At 55.5% G+C, this 21733-nt stretch overlaps 1 protein-coding gene across 42 annotated transcripts in view; it reads left to right on the top strand.

The window, feature by feature from the left end:
* The window catches only part of RFX2 (regulatory factor X2), a 205251-nt gene extending 183856 nt beyond the window's left edge, over positions 1–21395 (top strand). For 19 of the 42 annotated variants that reach the window (XM_074025508.1, XM_074025507.1, XM_045379387.2 and 16 more), the window contains 11 exons: positions 292–411; positions 3737–3852; positions 6076–6194; positions 6505–6617; positions 7115–7269; positions 9982–10079; positions 11345–11494; positions 12188–12396; positions 17355–17508; positions 18912–18954; positions 19611–21395. In XM_074025508.1, coding sequence (XP_073881609.1) covers positions 292–411; positions 3737–3852; positions 6076–6194; positions 6505–6617; positions 7115–7269; positions 9982–10079; positions 11345–11494; positions 12188–12396; positions 17355–17508; positions 18912–18954; positions 19611–19726 — 1393 coding nt within the window. In that variant the 3' untranslated portion in view covers positions 19727–21395. Of the gene's footprint in view, positions 1–248; positions 412–3736; positions 3853–6075; positions 6195–6504; positions 6618–7114; positions 7270–9981; positions 10080–11344; positions 11495–12187; positions 12397–17126; positions 17509–18911; positions 18955–19610 lie in introns of those variants that run through there. The other 23 variants (XM_074025495.1, XM_074025497.1, XM_074025506.1 and 20 more) reach the window with 4 other exon arrangements.
* Positions 21396–21733: the final 338 nt, after the last annotated feature.

Below are 21733 nucleotides of genomic sequence, written 5' to 3'. Positions count from 1 at the left end.
CATGGCAAAACCCTGTCTCCACTAAAAATACAAAAATTAGCTAGGCATTATGGCCCACACCTGTCATCCCAGCTACTCGGGAGGCTGAGGCAGGAGACTCTCTTAAACCCGGGAGGCAGAGATTGCAGTGAGCTCAGATGGCACCCTTGCACTCCAGCCTGGGCGACAGGGTGAGATTCTGTCTCAGAAAAAAAAAAAAAAAAAAGAAGTAAGAAAGAAAAAGAATCCCAACCTATCTTGTTGTTCAGGACGTCGGCAAAGGGAGCTGACCCTGGGATGTTTGGTTTCCAGGGGCAACTCGAAGTACCATTACTACGGGATTCGTCTGAAGCCAGACTCTCCGCTGAACCGGCTGCAGGAGGACACGCAGTACATGGCCATGCGGCAGCAGCCCATGCATCAGAAGCCCAGGTGGGTGCGCGGGCCGAGCTGGGCGGGGCTGGCTTTCCCCTGGAGCATGGAGAGAGAGGTGTTTCTCCGACAAGCAACGAACTGATCATAACTCCCTCGTCTCCAGCATCCTGGGAAAGCCAAGGTACCCCCCTCTGCTGAGGATGAGGTGAGTCTAGCAGGAGACACGGGAGGCCGGGATGCAGCCTCCTCCAGCTAACTGTTTTCAGACTTTTGTTTAGACCATTTAAAACTGTTTTTGACAGACTTCTTTTTTATTTTTTAATTTTTTTATTATTTATTTATTTTTTTGAGACGGAGTCTCGCTCTGTCGCCCAGGCTGGAGTGCAGTGGCCGGATCTCGGCTCACTGCAAGCTCCGCCTCCCGGGTTCACTCCATTCTCCTGCCTCAGCCTCCCGAGTAGCTGGGACTACAGGCGCCCGCTACCTCGCCCGGCTAGTTTTTTGTATTTTTTAGTAGAGATGGGGGTTTCACTGTGTTAGCCAGGATGGTCTCGATCTCCTGACCTCGTGATCCGCCCGTCTCGGCCTCCCAAAGTGCTGGGATTACAGGCTTGAGCCACTGCGCCCGGCCAACAGACTTCATTTTTTAGAGTCATTCTAGGTTCACAGCAAAATTGAGTAGAAAGTACAGAGAGTTCTTCTACACCCCCAGCCCCGCTCCCCGCCGCCCCTCCCACCATCCGCCTCCCCCACACAGCGGTGCATTGGTTACGACCCATGACCCTCCATGGAGCCAGCGTCACCCCCCAGAGTCCACAGTCGACACCAGGGCTCACTCTTGGTGTTGGACATTCTACAGTTTGGACAAACCTATAATGACACGTGTCCCCCATCACAGTGTCACACAGAGTCCTTTCACAGCCCTAAAAATCCTCCACATTTTGCCTACCCAGCTTTCCCTCTGTGCCCCAGTCTGTGGCTACCGCTAATCCTTTACCATTCTTACAGTTTTCCCCTTATCCAGTGTCTTATAGTTGGAATCACAGACACTTAATTTGTAAAACTTAGGAAGTAAAGAGAGAGAGGACTCTGCAAATAACCCAAGAAGCCAGGAGAAAGCAGCAGATGTGCTCAAGTCACGACTTCTTGACTTTTGGATCCAGTGGCTGGAAAGCCCTGGTCATTTTCTGGAATATCCTCTTCTTCAACCATCACAAACTTTCTCATCTTCTAAGGCAGGCTCAGCAAACCTTTCCTGTAAAGAGCCAGACAGCAAATATCTTAGCCTTGCAGGCCAGACAGTCTCTGTCATGACTGTTCAATTTGGCTGCATCCTGAAAACAGCCACAGACAGCATGAAGATGATGGGTGTGGCTGTGTGCCAATAAAACTTTATTTATAAAAACAAGTAGCAGAATTGGCCCTCAGGCCGTAGTTTGCTGGCCCCTGGTTTAGGGCCCATTCAAATATTGCTGCCTCCTAGTGTCCCTCCACAAGTGCCCACCCTCAGAGCAGGGGCCGCATTGCAGTAGCCCCATGTGGCACCTTCACACCTGGTGCTGGGCCCTCTGCACAGAGCCACCCATGTATGTGTGTATCTCAAAAACCCATTCCAGCTGCTCTGAGTCAGCCAGTGACTCCTGACCACAGCCAGTCCCAGGAGTTGGAGGTTCCAGGAGAGTTTCCAGAGCATTCCTTCTGTACCTCATCGTCTGCAGACACGGACTCTGGAGCTCGCTGCCGTTGTTCAGTTTGGGCCCCTGGCGAACACCTGTGAACCTGTGCTCCAGGCAGTGTGTCATTTTAGGAGCAGCAACACACATTTCAGGGCGACAGGCTGATGCCATTTGCATTTGGAAGCCACAGCCTGAGCCTGTGTCTGTGTGGTGCCCACAGCCTGCCCTGAGCCAGGTGGTTTACACACACCTCACCGGCATGGTCTCCCACCTCCCTGTAGGCCTGGCCCCGCTTTGTATTTGAGGAGGGGGGCTCCCCAGAGATGCTCCGGCTCAGGCCAGCCCCCTCCCTACCACACAGCAGCCTCCCAGGAGCCCAGCACCTGGAAAGCCTTCCTCGAGTGTTTCTCAGTGCCGCCTGCACAGGCGGACACCACTGCTGGCTCAAAATGAAAGTCTCAGAACTTCTGAGATTGCGCCAATAATAAGATGTTTGTGATTCAAGCAAAGAATTCCTCCCCCCTTTTTTTTTTTTTTTTTTTGAGACTGACTTTTACTTTTGTCGCCCAGGCTGGAGTGTAGTGGTGCGATCTTGGCTCACTGCAACCTCCGCCTCCCGGGTCCAAGCGATTCTCCTGCCTCAGCCTCCTGAGTCACTGGGATTACAGACGAGCGCCACCACGCCCGGCTAATTTTGTATTTTTAGTAGAGATGGGGTTTCTCCATGTTGGTCAGGCTGGTCTCGAACTGCCGACCTCAGATGATCCGCCCGCCTTGGCCTCCCAAATTGCTGAGATTACAGGCGTGAGCCCCTGTGCCCGGCCAAGAATTTCACTTTTTTTCTGAAAGAGAAATGTTAGGGGGAAATATATATCTATTTTCTCAAGTGTCCATTAACAAACTGTGGTTCATCCATATGATGGAATATTATTCAGCCTTAAAAAGGAGGAAATTCTATTCTGGGTGCGGTGGCTCACGCCTGTAATCACAGCACTTTGGGAGGCCAAGGCAGGCGAATCACGAGGTCAGGAGATCAAGACCATCCTGGCTAACACGGTGAAAACCCATCTCTACTAAAAATACAAAAAATTAGCCGGACGCGGTGGTGGGCGCCTGTAGTCCCAGCTACTCGGGAGGCTGAGGCAGGAGAAGGGCGTGAACCCAGGAGGCGGAGCTTGCAGTGAGCAGAGATGGCGCCACTGCACCAAGACTCCGTCTCAGAAAAAAAAAAAACAAACAAGGAGGAGGAAATTCCAACACAGGCTAGAACTCAGTGGACCTTGAGGACACAACGCTCAGTGAGACAGGCCAGTTGCAAAAGGACAAATCCTGTATGACCCCACTCCTAGGAGGTTCCTAGAGTCGTCAGATTCACAGAGACAGGAAGTCGGGTGGGGGTGCCAGGGGCTGGGGACAGGGATGGGGAGTGAGTGTTTCATGGGGACAGAGCTTCAGTGCGGGAAGATGAACAAGTTCCGGAGATGACGATCGTAACGGTTGCACAGCCACGTGAATGTGCTTCATGCTGCTGAGCTGTGCACTCAGAATGGTTCCGATGGTAACTTTTGTGTTGTGTGTATTCGACCGCAACTTGTAAACATCATACACGCACATGCCTGACTGAATCCTGCCCAGCCCCCCACTCCTTGGGCCCACCCCCAGTAGGGCTGCTGGGCCTCACGGTGGCATGTGTGTTCCCGGCCTAGGTACCGGCCAGCCCAGAAGACGGACAGCCTTGGGGACAGCGGCTCCCACAGCAGCCTCCACAGCACCCCAGAACAGACCATGGCCGCGCAGAGCCAGCACCACCAGCAGTACATTGGTGAGAGGCCCGGACAGGCCCCGGGGCGGGGCTCCCATCGGCTCGCCACACTCCTGGGTTTCGACACCAGCAGAACCAGTGGCGTCTAAACGTCCGCTTCTGACAGTTTTCTTATGAGACACCTTTTCAGTCAAATAGAAAGTTCTCACTAGACCTTCTTTTTGACATCTCTGAGACTTTAGAATAATCAGCACATGCCAAAAAAAAAGTAATATATAAAGTGACCATCAGAAAAATGAGAAAATAAAATCCAATGACCATCAGGAAGAACACTAGAGGGCAGGCGGCTCATGCCCGTGATCCCAACACCTTGGGAGGCCAAGGCGGGAGGATCACTTGAGCTCAAGAGTTCAAGACCAGCGTGGGCAACATACTAAAAAATTATTAAATAAATAATAAATTAGCCAGGCATAGCAGCAAGCTCCTGTGGTCCCACCTATTCAGGAGGCTGAGAAAGGAGGAAGATCACTTGAGCCCAGAAGTTTGAGGCTGCAGTGAGCCGTGATCACGCCACTACCCTCCAACCTGGGTGACAGAGTGAGACTCTGCCTTTCTTTTTTTTTTTTTTTTTTTTGAGACGGAGTCTCCCTCAATGGCCCAGGCTGGAGGGCAGTGGCTGGATCTCAGCTCACTGCAAGCTCCGCCTCCTGGGTTCACGCCATTCTCCTGCCTCAGCCTCCCAAGTAGCTGGGACTACAGGCGCCCGCCACCTCACCCGGCTAGTTTTTTCTATTTTGTAGTAGAGACGGGGTTTCACCGTGTTAGCCAGGATGGTCTCGATCTCCTGACCTCGTGATCCACCCGTCTCGGCCTCCCAAAGTGCTGGGATTACAGGCTTGAGCCACCGCGCCCGGCCTGCCTTTCAAATTAAAGAAAAAAGAAAGAGTGCAAAAAAAAAAAAGATATTCTCTACTCAGGGTGCACCAGGATTTGCCTGCCATCTGGGCTTTCTTCCTTCTTGCCTGGAGCTTTCGTGGTGCTCCCGGTTCCCCCACATGAGGCGGTCTTGGCCTCCTCCCTGGGGGCTGCTCAGGGGACAGCGTTCTTCCCTAGCTGGCCTAGTGGTGGTGCCATCTCTGCCCCAGGAAGGCCCTAACTCAGAATCTGCCATGAGGGAGGGCGGGGGGTTGGGGGACGGCCAGGGAAGGCTCACTGGTATCAGTGTCGTGGTTCAGGCGGGCTCTGTACACACTCAGCGGCTTCCATGTAGTTTATGATCTTTTTTGAGCCCAAACAACCCTCCTGGGTTGAGTCTCCTGCAGAGATTGAGGTGGGGTCAGGCCCATCTTCAGGAGGTCACTGCAGGGACACTGTGGCTGGCCTTCTCCCCGAGATGTGCTGCCCTAAGCTGGCTCTGTGCGTACTGGCTGTGTGCCAGGGCTTGGGCTCAGGGCTTTCTGCGTCTGCATATTTAATGGTCCTGGGAGGTGGTAATATTCTCTCCATTTTCTACCTGAGAAAACTGATGCTTACAAATTCTCTGACAGTGCCGGGCGCGGTGGCTCACGCCTATAATCCCAGCACTTTGAGAAGCCGAAGCAGTCAGATCACTTGAGGTCGGGAGTTTGAGACCAACTTGGCCAACATGGCAAAACCCCATCTCTACCAAAACAATTCAAAATTAGCCAGGCATGGTGGCGCACGCCTGTAATCCCAACACTCAAGAGGCTGAGACAGGAGAATCGCTTAACCCAGGAGGAGGAGGTTGCAGTGAGCCAAGATCATGCCACTGCACTCCAGCCTGGGTGACAGAGCAAGACTTTGTCTCAAAAAAAAAAAAAAGGCCAGGCATGGTGGCTCACGCCTGTAATCCCAGCACTTTGGGAGGCCGAGGTGGGTGGATCACCTGAGGTCAGGATTTCGAGACCAGCCTGGCCAAAACATGGCGAAATCCCGTCTCTACTAAAAAATGCAAAACTTAGCCGGCATTGTGGCGCACACCTGTAATCCCAGCTACCCGGGAGGTTGAGGCAGGAGAATCGCTTCAACCCAGGAGCTGGAGGTTGCAGTGAGCCGAGATCGTGCCACTGCACTCCAGCCTGGGTGCTCCTTTTGAGCAAGGCCCTGTCTCAAAAAAGAAAAACAAAAGAAATAAACAAATGCTCTGACTGCATGGGGTGGGGCAGACCATCTGTTTCTGGGCCCCCCATCCACCCATGGCCTTCCAGTTGTCCGCGGTTTCCTAAGAGCCCCGTTTCTGATGTTCCCGTGTTCCTCCCCCAGATGTCTCCCACGTCTTCCCCGAGTTCCCAGCGCCCGACCTGGGCAGCGTCCTGCTGCAGGACGGCGTCACACTGCACGACGTCAAGGCCCTGCAGCTGGTGTACAGACGGCACTGCGAGGTGACCGCCCCAGCCCAGGCAGGCAGCTCCTATGTGTCCCTCCCCGGAACTGCCGTCGCTCAGGCCAAGGTCGCCAGCGTCCCTGGGTGATGCTGAGGAGACGGAGCCCCGAGCCCCCCACAAGCATCCTCTCTGGAGCAGCAGCCCCTCCACATCCATGTCCATCGCCTGCTCCTCTCCTCTCTGTGGCCTCCCTTGGGATTCCAGGGCACCCCGCTGCAGCCCGGATCACGGCTGCTCACTTGACGTGTGCTGAGTGCACGTGGTGGGCGCACGCACCCGTCTGTCTCACCGGTGCCTTCATTCCTAGGCGACCGTCGATGTGGTGATGAACCTCCAGTTCCACTACATCGAGAAGCTGTGGCTCTCCTTCTGGAACTCCAAGGCCTCCTCCAGCGACGGCCCCACCTCTCTTCCTGCCAGGTGACTGCCACACCCTGGCTGGGTTCACAGCCCCCCTCACGTCTTAGCCCCCTGCTGATGTCCACAGGTAACCCACAAACAAAAGCATCAACTCTCCAAGAATTAGCGCTCAGACCCCTCTGCCTCCGTCCCTGTGATTTTTAGACTTGGTAGAGCTGACTTGAAATTCACATTGCCATCTGCCCCTTTTCGAGGTCAGACTGTTTGAATAGGGAGGATTTTAGAGGTGACCATGACGCAATCCCAAGTAGAAGTGACCCCAACCCATAGCTGCAGTGAGACGCAGTATGACAGTATGACCACCGGCAGGGGAGGGACAGCGTGGACCGCTGGGAGCATCACGGAGGGCGGGGACCCACTGAGCCTCAGGGACGGGGAGCAAAACCCCAGCCCCACTGTTGGGCAGAAGTCCCGCAGCCCGGCTCCCTGGTCACTCCCGTGGCTGTGCGAGCCCAGCTGGGCCAGGCCACAGCTCCCCTGTCCCCCTCCCTCCACAGTGACGAAGACCCCGAGGGCGCCGTCCTGCCCAAGGACAAGCTCATCTCCCTCTGTCAATGCGACCCCATCCTCAGGTGGATGAGGAGCTGCGACCACATCCTCTACCAGGCGCTGGTGGAGATTCTCATCCCCGACGTGCTGAGGCCGGTCCCCAGTAAGTGACCCACGGCCCCGCCTGGCGCCGCTCCATCCTCTCTCCCTGCCTCCTCTGTCCTTTCTTACAGGTACATCTTCAGCCACCTGGGACCATCGCTTTCACAGAAGACCCAAAAGGGGCCAGGCGCAGTGGCTCATGCCAGTGACCCCCGCACTTTGGGAGGATGAGGCAGACAGATTGCTTGAGCCCAGGAGTTTGAGACCAGCCTGGGCAACATAGTGAGACCCTATCTCTAAAAAAAAAAAAAAAAAAAAAAAATTAGCTGGGGCCAGGCAATATTGCTCACGCCTGTAATCTCAGCACTTTGGGAGGCCAAGGCAGGAGGATCATTTGAGGTCAGGAGTTTGAGACCAGTGTGACCAACATGGTGAAACCCCATCTCTACTAAAGTACAAAGATTTAGCTGGGCGTGGTGGCGCATACCTGTAGTCCCAGCTGCTAGGGAGGCTGAGCCAGGAGAATAGCTTTAACCTGGGAGGCAGAAGTTGCAGTGAGCCGAGATCACACCACTGCACTCAGCCTGACTCTGTCTCAAAAAAAAAAAAAAAAAAAAAAAAAAAAAATTGAACTGGGCATGGTGGTGTGTGCCTGTAGCCCTAGCTACTCCGGAGGCTGAAGCAGAAGGATCACTTGAGCCCAGGAGCTTGAGACCAGCCTGGGCAACATAGTGAGACCCTGTTTCTAAAAAAACAAAAATTAACTGGGTGTGGTGTTGCATGCCTGTAGTCCCAGCAACGCAGGAGGCTGAGGAAGGAGGATCACCTGAGCCCAGGAGGTCGAGGCTACAATGAGCTATGATTGCACCACTGCACTCCAGCCTGGGCAACAGAGCAAGACCCTGTCTCAAAAAAAAAAGAAATCCCTAAGCGAGAGTGCTGTGGGCTGTGGAATGTGTGTCCTCTGGCGTCCGTATCTGTCCTTGTCTCTGACTCGAGGGGAAGGCCACAGTGGCTCTGGTGAGCTCTACCTGCTGTCAGGACACTGCCAAGAGTAGCCGGGCTGGGCGTGGTGCTTTCTGGAAGGTTCACTGGGGGCGTGCAGGCCGGCCTCTGGGAGTAGCCTACTTGCAGCCCTGGAGCCATTGCTGTGCAGGAAGCCTTGGCCCAGGGCCATGTGGGGTGGCTGCCCACCCTGGTCTTAGAGACGACCACCAGCCACCTTCCTCCAGCCTCCCTGAAGCCCCACAGTGACACTTCCTGAGTGCCACCCCCTATAGGAGGGGCAGGGACATAAACTTAGAAGAAGCAGCTGGGACGTGACCCTGGACTCCTGCAGCCTGTTAGGGTAGGGGCTGCCCTTTAACCCCCAGCCAGACCCCACTTCCCAGCACCATAGGATTCCAGGAGACATTTACACCCCAGCGCCCTGCCCTGTGATTTCCCACAGGACTTGCGGGGGTAGGGAGAGAGTGATGGGCACAGTGAGGAAAGAGGCTAGGCCCACGGCAGGGCTCACTTGTGCCCTTGGAGACCTACCAGGGCCTCCAGTTCCCGAGGCAATGACAGCATCCACCATGGGTGGGCCCTCAGTCCAGGCCCGTGCCAAGCTCCCCAAAACCCTGGGGGTCGTCCAGGAAGCTGGGCACAGAGGCCTGTCTTCATAAATCACAGCATCAGGACCACGGGCTGTGCCCCGCAGGCCATCCACAAACATCCGGGCCCATTAGTACCAGGCAGCTCTCCGTCCTGCTGAGTAAACTCTATGCAACCTTTGCTGGAAGATGGGAAACAGCAGAAGTATTACATTTCTCATTTGGCCTGGCCTTGCTGTCTGCCTGAAAACTGTTCGGGGCAATGCCTTGTTTGAGTTTCTATGTTATGGTGGAAGTTTGGGGTATCTTTCCTTTTGCATTTTAAAATATTTTTCTGTTTTATTTTTTCTGTTTCTTTTTTTTAGACAGAGTTTCGCTCTTGTCACTCAGGCTGGAGTGCAGTGGCGCGATCTTGGCTCACTGCAGTCTTCGCCTCCCGGGTTCAAGTGATTCTCCTGCCTCAGCCTCCCGAGTAGCTGGGATTACAGGCACCCACCACCACGCCCAGATAATTTTTGTATTTTTAGTACAGATAGGGTTTCACCATATTGGCCAGGCTGGTCTCGAACTCCTGACCTCAGGTGATCTGCCCAGTTCGGCATCCCAAAGTGCTGGGATTACAGGCGTGAGCCACCACGCCAGCCTTTTTTTTTTTTTTTTTTTTTTTTAAACAGTCTTATTTGTTTCTTATTGTAAGCCACTTTAAAATAAATTAGGAAGTTGGTAGAATGTATTTACGTGTGTGTGTGTGTGTGTGTGTGTGTGTGTGTTTGTGTCAAGGCCTCTCTCCCTTGGCACTGTTGATATCTGGGGCTGGATCGTTCTCTGGGGTGGGGCCATCCTGGGCACTACGAGGTGCTGAGAAGCATCCGTGGCCTCCACCCACTCCATGCCTGAGGCGCCCCGCATGACGACCATTCACAACCCCAGACACCACCCAGTGTCCCTGGGGAGAACTGCCCCTGCGAGACCCGCACAGGCAGTGGGTGGTGACCAGCAGCGCTGGGCCACGCCCGGTTCTTCCCGTGTCTAAGTGTCCGCGGTTCCCCCGGCCTCTGTGGCTTGTTCTTCATGGTGGTGACTGTCATCGCGCTTGGGCCAGCCCTTCCATTGAATGCTGATTTCCAGTGTCCAGTCACTGCCTTTCCCCTGGTAATATCATGGTCTGTATCCCCCAGGTACCTTGACACAGGCCATCCGTAACTTTGCCAAGAGCTTGGAAGGCTGGTTGACAAATGCCATGAGTGACTTCCCACAACAGGTCATCCAGACCAAGGTATGTCTGGGGTGGGGCCTGGGCTCCCCAACTATGGCTGGGAGGGGCTCCACTCCAGGACAACATGAGGACCACTGTGTCCCGGAGAGCGCTGGCTTCGTCCCTGTGTCATGAGAGTAATCGGTCCCTTCAGGAAGCCCCGAGCACACAGCCGATGACGCATCAGTGCTGGCAGGAAGGGGAACAACAGAAGATGTCATTTGACGTCATATCTTTGAGTCAATTCAGAATAGATTGTGTGTTTCTGTGCTCATCTTATTAGGGAAATTTAATCTCCTTGCTGTGACTCTTATTGCTATAATCTTGGCCACAAATCAATCGAATTTGAAATGTAGAACCTTGGCCGACTTGTGGAAAAGAGAGTGATTACCCACCGTTCTCACAAGCATTTCTTTTTTTTTTTTTTTTTTTTTGAGACAGAGCCTCACTCTGTCTCCCAGGTTCAAGCAAGTCCCCTGCCTTGGCCTCCCGAATATCTGGGATTACAGGCGCCCACCACCACACCTGGCTAATTTTTTTGTATTTTTAATAGAGACAGGGTTTCGCCATGCTGGCCAGGCTGGTCTCGAACTCCTGACCTCAGGTGATCCACCTACCTCGGCCTCCCAAAGTTCTAGGATTACAGGCGTGAGCCACGGCGCCTAGCCATCATGAGCATTTCTTGAAGGGCTCTTGGGTGAGAGGAGGCAGCTGCAGGGCACCCGCCTGCTCTTTGGAATTGATCTGTTAGGCAGTGGTGTAAGCATGGATCAGGTCATTGTTAAAAATTCAGATTCAGGGCCGGTGCAGTGGTTCACACCTGTAATCCCAGCACTTTGGGAGCCCAAGACAGGAGGATCATTTGAGGCCAAGAGTTGGAGACCAGCCTGGGCAACAAGCAAGACGCCATCTCTTAAAAAAATAAGATTCCCAGGCCACACCCACTAAAAGTCTGACCCTATAGCACCCAGGACTCTGTGATCTCAACAGCCCCTCCAGAGAGCCACAGGGACTCTAGAAGTGGGCATGGGGCCGGTTGTGAATTCTAACTCGCGGACACAGGCTTCGGTTCGCGACGCGTGCGATGCACTGGCGAGGTCTCCGCTTCACTGATTCTCACTCACTGGGTCCCTAAGAATAGCAGGGGCTTCCCTCTTCCCTGCCCAGGTTGCTGTTTCCTGCTCCCTGCTCCCTGTGTTGTCCCTGAGCCCTGGCACCCCTGCCAGGAGCGCAGCGGAACAGGCTCTTCCCCGCGAACCCTGCTCACCACGAGCTCTGGCTTACAGGTGGGCGTCGTCAGTGCCTTTGCCCAGACACTGCGGCGCTACACGTCCCTCAACCACCTGGCACAGGCGGCCCGGGCGGTGCTGCAGAACACGTCCCAGATCAACCAGATGCTCAGCGACCTCAACCGCGTGGACTTTGCCAATGTGCAGGTGACCTCCTCCACGCTGTCCCCCGGGCCTGGGCTTCCCGCCCTCCAGCAAAACCAGCAAACCCCCGAGTGGAGCCCATGGCAAACCTGGCCCCCGCCCCGAGCCTGGCCACAGTTCTGTTGCATGACACGGGCCCCAGGCCAAAGCCCACCCACAGCCCCCAGCTCTCTCTACTCCATCATCTCTCAGGGCCCTCTGGCGTCCAGGTGCTGTGGCCAACACTGCTGCTCATTTTCCTCACAGAGGCTCCTGGTTTCCAGGATCCTGGCAGCACGTTGACCTCCCTGTGGCCATTTTCCTGACTCTGTCCCCTGGGCTTGGCAAAGTACCGGCCCAAAGCAGATTCAGAGCTATGCTTATTTCAGGCCCTGGGTTTATCCATTAAGTAAATAAATGCACACACACAGTTAGAAGTCACCCTTTTAAAACAAAACGAAATGAAGACCTCATATAGCATGAGCTTTGATCCAGAAAGACCCGGGTATGAGTCCCCGGAAGCCGGGTAGGATCCCCCTTGGCTCTCTATTCTGCCCCTGTTATGGGGGACACAGGGTGTGGCTTGCAGCTGTCAAGGTCAAGGATGAGAAGGCTCAAGCACAGCACGATGTCCCGCCCTGAGCACTGCTAGGTCCGGGGGGGGCTGCCATGGCTGGGGGTCTGTGTTGCTGACGCTGGCCTCCACCCCGCCCACAGGAGCAGGCCTCGTGGGTGTGCCAGTGTGAGGAGAGTGTGGTGCAGCGGCTGGAGCAGGATTTCAAGCTGACCCTGCAGCAGCAGAGCTCCCTGGACCAGTGGGCCAGCTGGCTGGACAGCGTGGTCACCCAGGTCCTGAAGCAGCATGCCGGCAGCCCCAGCTTCCCCAAGGCCGCCCGGCAGTTCCTGCTGAAATGGTCCTTTTACAGGTTAGTCCTGCCAGACCTCCGAGAGAATTCTGGCGGGTCGGGGGCTCCGAGGCAAACTTCTAAGGGGTAGCTCGGCTGGTGAGCTCAGAGAAAAACAGCTCAGCAGAGTTCCAGCAGTGCCTGAACCCCCAAAAAACAAGTACCTGGCTGGGGGCCTCACTCGTGACCAGCGGCTCCCAGGGGCAGGCCCAGAAGGCGACCGTAGCCTAAAAACTAAGTTGCAAGTTCTGCAGACAGAAATAATCACTAGGGGCTGGGCATGGCCACCCATACCTATAATCCCACCGCTTTGGGAGGCCAAGGCAGGAGGACGGCTTGAGACCAGAAGTTCCAGACCACCCTGGGGAAAATACCAGGACCTCTACAAAAAGTTAAAAAACTTGTCTGGGCGTGGTGGCATGTGCCTGTGGTCCCACATACTTGGGAGGCTGAGGTGGGAGGATCCTTGAGCCCTGGCGGTCCAGACTGCAGTGAGCCAAGATTGCACCACTGCACTCCAGCCTGAGTGACAGAGCAAGACCCCATCTCTAAGGGGGGAAAAAAAAAAAAGCTGTCTCAGAACTGAAGGGCACAAGTCTCCAAACTGAGAAAGCTGCTGACTTTTCCCAGGGAGGCTCCGGGTGAAATTTCAAAACACTAAGCTTGAGAAACAGCCATAAAAGCTTCCAGAGAGAAAGCGACAGGCTGGGGATGGGAGCAGCATTAGACTTCTGAACAATGTGCAGAAACCTGGAAGGCAGTAGAGTGATGTCCTGAGAGTTCTGATGGAAATTATTTCCAAGCTACAGACCTACCCTGTGCAGACCAGGGCAGGGGAGCCAAGGCTTCCAGAGGGATCGTCCCCAGGAAAGGCACCAAGATGCCTCCTGCAGTTCTGTCAGGAGTTTTAGTCTCATGAGTACATGGAAAAGTGAGCATTTTTAAAAAAAGAGCCAGTTATTACCCCAGGAAAACACAAAGCTGTTCTGTGGCTGACAGGCCCTGCATGACGCAGCGCATGAATGAGCTATGGCCACAGGGCCAAATTGTTATCCCCACCTGTATTAGTCCATTCCCACACTGCTGATACAGACATACCCAAGACTGGGTAATCTATAAAGAAAAATAGGTTTAATGGACTTACGGTTCCACATGGCTGGGGAGGCCTCACAGTCATAGTGGAAGGCCAAGGAAGAGCAAAGGCACATCTTACATGGCGGCAGGCAAGGGAGTGTGTGCAGGAGAACTCCCCTTTATAAAACTATCAAATCTCATGAGATTTATTCACTCTCAAGAGAACAGCATTGGAAACATCTGCCCCCATGATTCAATTACCTCCCACCGGGTCCCTCCCACAACATGTAGGGATCATTATAATTCAAGGTGAAATTTGGGTAGGGACACAGAGCCAAACCATATCACTGCCCCAGCCCATTGTGCAAATAAAGTTTTATTGGAACCTCAGCCACACGTATTCATTCACAGATCAGCTACAGCTGTCAATGCAAACAAACAGTGTGACTGTTGGGCACAAAGCTGACGGTATTTACTATCTGGCAAGCATTAAAACGAGTTTGCCTGGCTGGGTGCAGTGGCTCATGCCTGTAATCCCCACACTTTGGGAGGCTGAGGTGGGCGGATCACTTGGGGTCAGGAGTTCAAGACCAGACTGGCCAACGTGGCAAAACCCCATCTCTACTAAAAATATAAAAATTAGTCAGGCATGGTGGCCGGCACCTGAAATCCCAGCTACTTGGGAGGCTTAGGCAGGAGAATCGCTTGAATCCGGGAGGCAGAGGTTGCAGTGGGCCAAGATCGTGCCATTGCACTCCAGCCTGGGCAACAAGAGCCAAACTCTGTCTCAGTTAAAAAAAAAAAAATGTGCCAACCCCTCAGCTGGCCAGCCAGCACCTCCCTGTCCTCAGCTCCCTCCTTACACACTCCCCTGGCCACGCTGTTTCAGGGCCTTTCCACCTGCCCCTCTTTCCTGGAACATCTTTCCCCCAGACAGCCATGCGGAGAAACCCCCCACCCCCAGCCTCTGTAAATAGGACGGCCCATTCTGTCCACCTTCCCCCATGCCCTGCTTTTCTCTGGGCACTGACTGTCACCTGTCTCTCGTCATCTGTTCACTTGTCTGTTGTCTGTCTCCTGCATGATCAGGCACGCTACCTGGGTGCGGGACCTCGCTTCTGTTTAAATCCTGGCTGAGTGAATAAATGAGAGGAACCACATGCCTAACAGACTGCGCGGCTCTGCCATGGGCCTAGCACACCACTGCCACGCAACAGAAACACCAGTGTAGCCAGAAATTACCACAAAGCCACACTGGGGTAATGGGGAGGGAGAGCAAGGGAAGAGACAGTGTAGGGATGCCGATGCCTGTCTCCATGGACAGAGGAAGGTTGCAAGTGGCAGAATCGAGAAGAGCAGAGTGAGCACAGGACTGAGGTACCTGCCAGCCAGAGAAGAGCACAGCTCAGAGCTGGAGGGGATCGGGGTCACGTCTGCAAGGCGGGGGTGCTCTTCACAAGGGAGACCGAGACACTGTTCCACTTCATTCTCTTGTTTGTTTGTTTGTTTTTTGAGACAGTCTCGGTCTGTCACCAGGCTGGAGTGCAGTGGTGCAATCTCGGCTCATTGCAACCTCCGCCTCCCGTGTTCAAGCAATTCTCGTGCCTCAGCCTCCTGAGTAGCTGGGATTACAGGTGCCCGCCACCAGGCCCGGCTGATTTTTGTATTTTTAGTAGAGGCGGGGTTTTGCCATGTTGGCCAGGCTGCTGTCAAACTCCTGACCTCAGGTGATCCACCTGCCTCGGCCTCCCAAAGTGCTGGGATTCCAGTCGTGAGCCACCGCACCCGGCCTGACTCCATTCTTTTTTTTTTTTTTTTTTTTTTTTGAGACGGAGTCTCACTCTGTCGCCCAGGCTGGAGTGCAGTGGCCGGATCTCAGCTCACTGCAAGCTCCGCCTCCCGGGTTCCCGCCATTCTCCTGCCTCAGCCTCCCGAGTAGCTGGGACCACAGGCGCCGCCACCTCGCCCGGCTAATTTTTTGTGTTTTTAGTAGAGACGGGGTTTCGCCATGTTAGCCAGGATGGTCTCGATCTCCTGACCTTGTGATCCGCCTGTCTTGGCCTCCCAAAGTGCTGGGATTACAGGCTTGAGCCACCGCGCCCGGCCTGGCCTGACTCCATTCTTACGCATGTGCAGTGCCGTCATAAAAAAATAAAAATTAGGTTTACGGGATTTATTTCTGTAGCACCCACTGGAAAATGGTAGCATGTGGGCTGAGGCCTTGGCTGATCATCCCCAAGCTCTGGCTGGGCCTCCCTTGATGGTGGCTGGCCGATGCTCCTGCCCTCTGGGAGCTGCGGGCCCATTTGGGAACCCGGAGATACCGAGGTGACTGCAGGCGGTGTTCTGGAAATACTTCGGACTGAAGCATCACACCAGACACCGGGGCTGTGGGGAAGCTGGGTGCAGAGCGCCAGCACCTCATCTGCGTGGGGGAGGCCTTTGGGGAAAGGGGGCTTGGGAGTCAAGCTGGGTGGGCCCAGGGGAACAGAAGGGGGCTGGGGGCTTTGCAGCTGTGCTTGACACCTAAGGATAGACAGCTTTGGTGGTCTTCAGTGCGGCTGTCTTTGCTTTTCTCAAGCCTGTGTGTTCTTGTTATTGCTACGGTACTGATAAGACGTAACTGAGAGTTTATGAAAGCTTAGTTCGAGACGGGGCATTTGGGCATTGGGGACCACCTGACCTGTACGCCAAAGGTTTTAATCAGGCACCACTGTGGGTCTGAGTATGTGGGTCATTTAGGTCTCATAGGAGGACTGAGACGTCGTTCCACTTCATTCTGGGCTTTTTTGTTTTTTGGTTTTTGGTTTTTTTTGAGATGGAGTCTTGCTCTGTCACCCAGGCTGGAGTCCAGTGACATGATCTCGGTTCACTGCAACCTCTGTCTCCCGGTTCAAGCAATTTTCCTGCCTCAATCTCCCGAATAGCTGGGATTACAGGCGCCTGCCACCATGCCTGGCTAATTTTTGTATTTTTAGTAGAGATGGCGTTTCACCATGTTGGCCAGGTTGGTCTCGAACTCCTGACCCCAAGTGATCTGCCCACCTTGGCCTCCCAAAGTACTGGGATTACAGGCATGAGCCACCATGCCCAGCCCCTTTTGGTCTTATATTGATCCTTCAGGTCAGGGGCCGCCTCTCCTGGAAAGAACCAGGTAGTATTTGCAGCCATCCTAGGAAAGACAATATAGAAACGGGCATGACACATGCCAGTGAAACTGTTTGTGGACACCAACATGTGAATTTCATGTAATTTCCACATGCCACCGAATATAATTATTCTTTTGACTTTTTCCAACCATTTCAAAATGTAAAGCATTCTCAGCTCACAGGCTGAGGGCTGGCTGAGGGCTGGATCTGGGCTGAAGTCTCTGAAACTCCTGCTTTCGCTGACAGAGACTAAAGCACCCTGGCTTTTTGTCTTGTGTTTAGGTGCCTGAAACCACAGGCTGAGGAATGGCGGGAGGTGGCAAGGATACGGGGAAGGTGGGGAGAGGCGCCTCCTGCTGGGGAGACAGGCACCAGCTGCCAGCCTGTGCTCTGATTCGGAGTCCGAAATGTCACTGGAATCACCAGCCACGATTCCGTCCAGCGCCTATGCTAGCACCAGCCGCAGTTGTGTTTCCAGCAGCCTGTCGCTTTGGGGCTGACTGCCCGTCTCCCTCTCCTGTCCCCCAGGCGGTCTCTGGAACTGAGTGGGCAGGCCTGCCCCACCCATCCATCACGCTGGGCCCAGGGTCTCGGCAGTCATCGGCCCCCCACAGGCCGGCAGGTCTTAGGATCACTCAGGGTCTGGGTTCCCCAGGGAACACAGAGCAGGGAGCATGTTGCTGCCATGAAGCCTGGCCCGGGACCCGGGTTCCATGCTCCCCTGAGGGTCCCCAGCCTCTGTCCGCTTGTCCCCAGCTCCATGGTGATCCGGGACCTGACCCTGCGCAGCGCCGCCAGCTTCGGCTCCTTCCACCTCATCCGCCTGCTCTACGACGAGTACATGTTCTACCTGGTGGAGCACCGCGTCGCGGAGGCCACCGGAGAGACGCCGATCGCTGTGATGGGAGAGGTGAGGACCCTCCTGGGCGGGACGGCCGGGGCTTGACCAGGCCTGTGGGGAGAGGGCAGTGTGCTCTGAGCAGCCCGGAGAGAGGACACGCACAGGTCCCGCTGCTCTGCCGCCAGACAGATCCACAGCTCTGTAAAGAGCCACAGAAACGGGCCCGCTCATGCCAGGACACAGCAGTGTCTTCCACAACATCCAAACCACAGTTTGATCAGCACCGGGAAGGCTCTGGGGCTCTGTCCGAGTTCACAGGCACCGTCAAACCGCTGGCTGTGGAAGGAGTTGTCCTTGGGTGTCCTGCCACGCAGGGGAGGCCTCGGACACACCACCCAAAGTGTATTTGTATCGTGGTGACATACACATGGGGTGGTGTTTCCATGTTAAAGCGCACAATAAAGTGGCGTTTAGCACATTCACAAGGTGCAGCTGACACCACTGTCCAGTTCCAGAATATTCCATCACCCCAAAAGGAAACCCCGTCCCAGGAGCAGTCACTCCCAAGCCCCTCCTGCAGCACAGCCCCCACGCAGCCCCTCCTGCCTCTGCGGATCGGCCTGCCCTGCACATTTCATAGACATGGGATCACACACTGTGGCCTTTCGTGTCCGGCGTCTCTCACTGAACGTGACGTCTGTGCTGTGACCCGGGTCAGAGCCTGGTTCCTCTCCTGGCTGAGTTGTGTTCCAGTGCGTGGCTGGCCGCGCTGCGCTGACCCTCGTGCCTCCGTGCTGCGTGGCCGCTCCCTCTCTGTGGCCGTTGTGAATGGCGCTGCTGTGGGCATTTGTGGGCGGGTTTTGTGTGCACACCTGTGTTCAGTTCTTTGGGGTCCACGCCTTGGAGTGGACTTGCTGGGCTGCATGGGTTTGCCTCGAGGAAGAAACGAGGTGATGCTTGATGAATGGCAGGGTCCCTGCCCTCTTACTACCCAGAGGCCACAGCACCCTCAGAGTCGGTGGCGGGGCCCCGCAGCGTGTGCAGAGACTGTGGCAGCTGTGTGTGCTCTGCGTGTTGGCGTGGGCGCCGGGCTCTGGGGCCACCAAGCAGTGGTTTTCATGCTGCGCACAGACTGCAGGGAGCAAAGATCACTTGGCCCACGGCCCTTCCCTGCCACCTTAAAACCCAGAGCAGCCACACCCAGGGGACCTCGGGAACCAGCTCCTGTCCCCTCACTGCCTCGAGCAGTCAGCACCCTCCACCCCCAGCAGTTCCCAGAGGCGGCCTGGACAGGGGACAGGGACCCACCCAGACGCCTGGCAGCATCAGAGCCACTTCTCAGGGCAGACCCTGGCTGCTTTACTGTGAATGGAGGACGTGGCTCAAGGCAAGGTTGGGCAGCATCCCCAGAGCCCCCAAACAGCAACTGCCACCCCTCTGCAGGCGCCCCTGACTCCAGGTTTCTCTTTCAGTTCAACGATCTCGCCTCTCTGTCACTGACGCTGCTTGACAAAGGTGGGTGTGTCTGCAGCTTTCCCGCCACGGCCCTCCCAGGAGGGTGGTACTCCTGGCCGTGGCCTGTCTGCCTCATCTCATGATGAGCAGGTGGAAATGGGGGCAGCCCCTGGGGGGTGACGGCCCTGGGATCTGGCGTCCAGACAGTGGGTGAGGGCCCTGGGCAGCAGGCGCCACTGCAGACTGGCTCGGCTGGGGCTCAGAGTGCTGCCGGCCTCTGGGTAGCGGCTGCCCAGGGACCTCAGCACCAGGTCCGGACCAGGCAGCCTCTGGTCTCCTGCGCCCATGCCCAGCAGTAGAGTGGGACAGGCAGGCCAGAGGAACCCCTGGGCCCCGTCCCTGCTCCACGCGGGTGGGAGGAGGACCCCAGAGGCCCCAGCCCTGTGGGGAGCAGGCCCCAGGCCTATCGGCCCTGGGAAGAGAGGCACAGGGCAGAGGCTCTTCCGCCTGGCCCGACCTGGGGGCACCTCTGGGTGACCAGGTAGGTGGGAGAGGACAGGTCAGCCTGGAGCAGAGGCCAAGGCGGGGTCCACGGGCTGCCATGTGTCCTTAGTACCCTGCCTGGCATGCCGGAGCGGCTCTTGGAACATGCGCTTCCGTCTCTCCCTCCCATGCCCTCCTGATGATGGACACTGACCCTACCCCTCCCTCCACAGACGACATGGGCGATGAGCAGCACGGCAGCGAGGCGGGCCCGGATGCCCACAGCCTGGGCGAGCCCCTGGTGAAGCGGGAGCGCAGTGATCCCAACCACTCCCTGCAGGGCATCTAGCAGCCCCGGCCGGCTCCTCCGCCAGGTTCCAGAAGATGCCGCCCGGTCGCTCTGGGAACCTGGACTTCACCGGCTCCACCAAATTAGTGCCTCTTAGACGATGGATGTTTACTTTGACTCAAGCGGGGTCAGCGTGCCCTTGAAGGCCGAGAGAGTGTTCAAGAAGGAAAGCAGTTGTTGAAGCTACAGAAGCCTAGGCCGGGGCTCCCACTAACTGTAGCTGTGCTCTGGGTGCCAGGCCCCTGTACAGCCAGCAGGGCCACACCAGACCATGGGTTCTTTGTTCTGGACAAACCCTCCTCTGCTGGAACTCTGGACTTTGGCCCCAGTCCCTTTAAGAGCTGAAGGGGCTGTGCTGAGAGCGCTGGCCCCTACACTCAACTGGAACCAATTTTCACCATGATTTAAAAATTTAAAAACCTGGCAGAGCCCGAATAGAAAGGGACGGCCTCTCCCCTCCTACCTGCCACCACTGGGGAGACACAGAGCTCGCCAGCATCCCTGGAGTCCCGTCAGGAATGGAAAGTGGAGTGCCCTTGTCTGGTAGCACCATGTGGGAGGGACCCAGCTGCGTGCGGTGCCCTGTGGCCTTTTAGAGCCAGACTGCCCTGCCCCGATGCGCTGAGGCGGGAGGCCGGCCGTGCTGCAGGAACCCATCTCCAGATGCCAAAGGACTTGAGGGGCAGCTGACAATTGCTGTGTCCTGGACAGATCTGCAGCTTGAAAAAGAACAAGCCACAGAAACGGGCTCGCTCGTGCCAGGACAAAGCAGTGTCTTCCGAAAACTCAAAACCAGAAGTTCTATCAGCACCAGGAAGGATCTGGGGCTCTGTCCAAGTTCATCATCACCATCAAGCCGCTGGCTGTGGAAGGAGTTTGTCCAACAGGAACAGTGTCACAGCCGCGACTTCGGAAAGCAGCCATCCCGCCTGTCGTCCAAACAGCAGTGCCTGCGTCCCGCTCCACGGAGTCTTCCAGAACGCCTCCCTCTGAATTAATCCCGGAGCACCCCAACCCCCAGCGAGTCCCACCTTGTCCTCTTCAAAGTCAGAACTCTTCTCTGGGGACAAATATTCGGGACTTTCGAAGCCCCGAACTTGAGACACCGAGTTTGTCTCCATGGAGACACGTGGCCGCTGCAGTTGGACAGCTGCGTGCTGGAGTTTCTGCCCCCAAACCAACTGCAGAGAAGAAAGACGAGCCTCGGCCCAGGACGCGCTTTCTAACGAAATGCAATAGTTTTCTCTTTTTGGAAAAATGTTTATACCAATAGTTTTGTGCTCTAATTGTTATTAGAATGTTTCTTATGAATGTGTACATTGCAGTATGTTCAGTCCCAAATGTTTTGTTCTCATTCACACAGAAGGTACTAATAGCTCACGTGGCCTTTAAAAACCTTCCTTCCCTGCTTGCAGGAGCTCAGAGCAACGCTCGGCCTGCGCCCGAGTGGAGGGGCAGGAGGAGAAAGACGCGTGCTCACTTTAGAAACGAAAAGTCAGGAGTAATCACTGTTTGTCTGGTCGTATAGCCCAAACCTTAGTTGAAATCCGACGGAAAGAATGTCTTTATACCTCTCCTCTCCTTGGAGACACCGAAGCTCACAGTAACAGATTGTAACGCCCGGCTTTTGCTCACTCCTGGTAACCAATACAAGCTGGTTTCTGCCTTAGGCTCCGGCCCGTCTTTCCGATCCACGAGGAGCAACAGAGGTGGCAGCAAAGCCACGAGCCTCTCAGGCCTGGTCTCGTTTTTCATAGCAGTAAACACTGAGCGTGCCCACTTTTGGACTCGCTGTCCACACTCCAGGCCCTGCCCCCCCCCGCCCTGGGACACCAGCCTGCTGGGCTTGAACCACTCAAGACCCAGAGGAGAAGCCACAGAGGTGCCCCCCGCACTTGCCTGCAGGCTCCCTGGGGATGTTCTAGTGCCTTCCAAAAGGAGCCCGGGGCCCTCAGTTCCTTAGCAAGGCCCACCCTGAGCCAATGATGGCACAGAAACACTTCTTTG

Source organism: Macaca fascicularis, chromosome 19 (assembly GCF_037993035.2).
Source record: "Macaca fascicularis isolate 582-1 chromosome 19, T2T-MFA8v1.1".
NCBI classification, from domain to species: Eukaryota; Metazoa; Chordata; class Mammalia; order Primates; family Cercopithecidae; genus Macaca; species Macaca fascicularis.
Note: the sequence above shows the minus strand (reverse complement) of the source record. Positions and strands in the feature narration are given on the sequence as shown.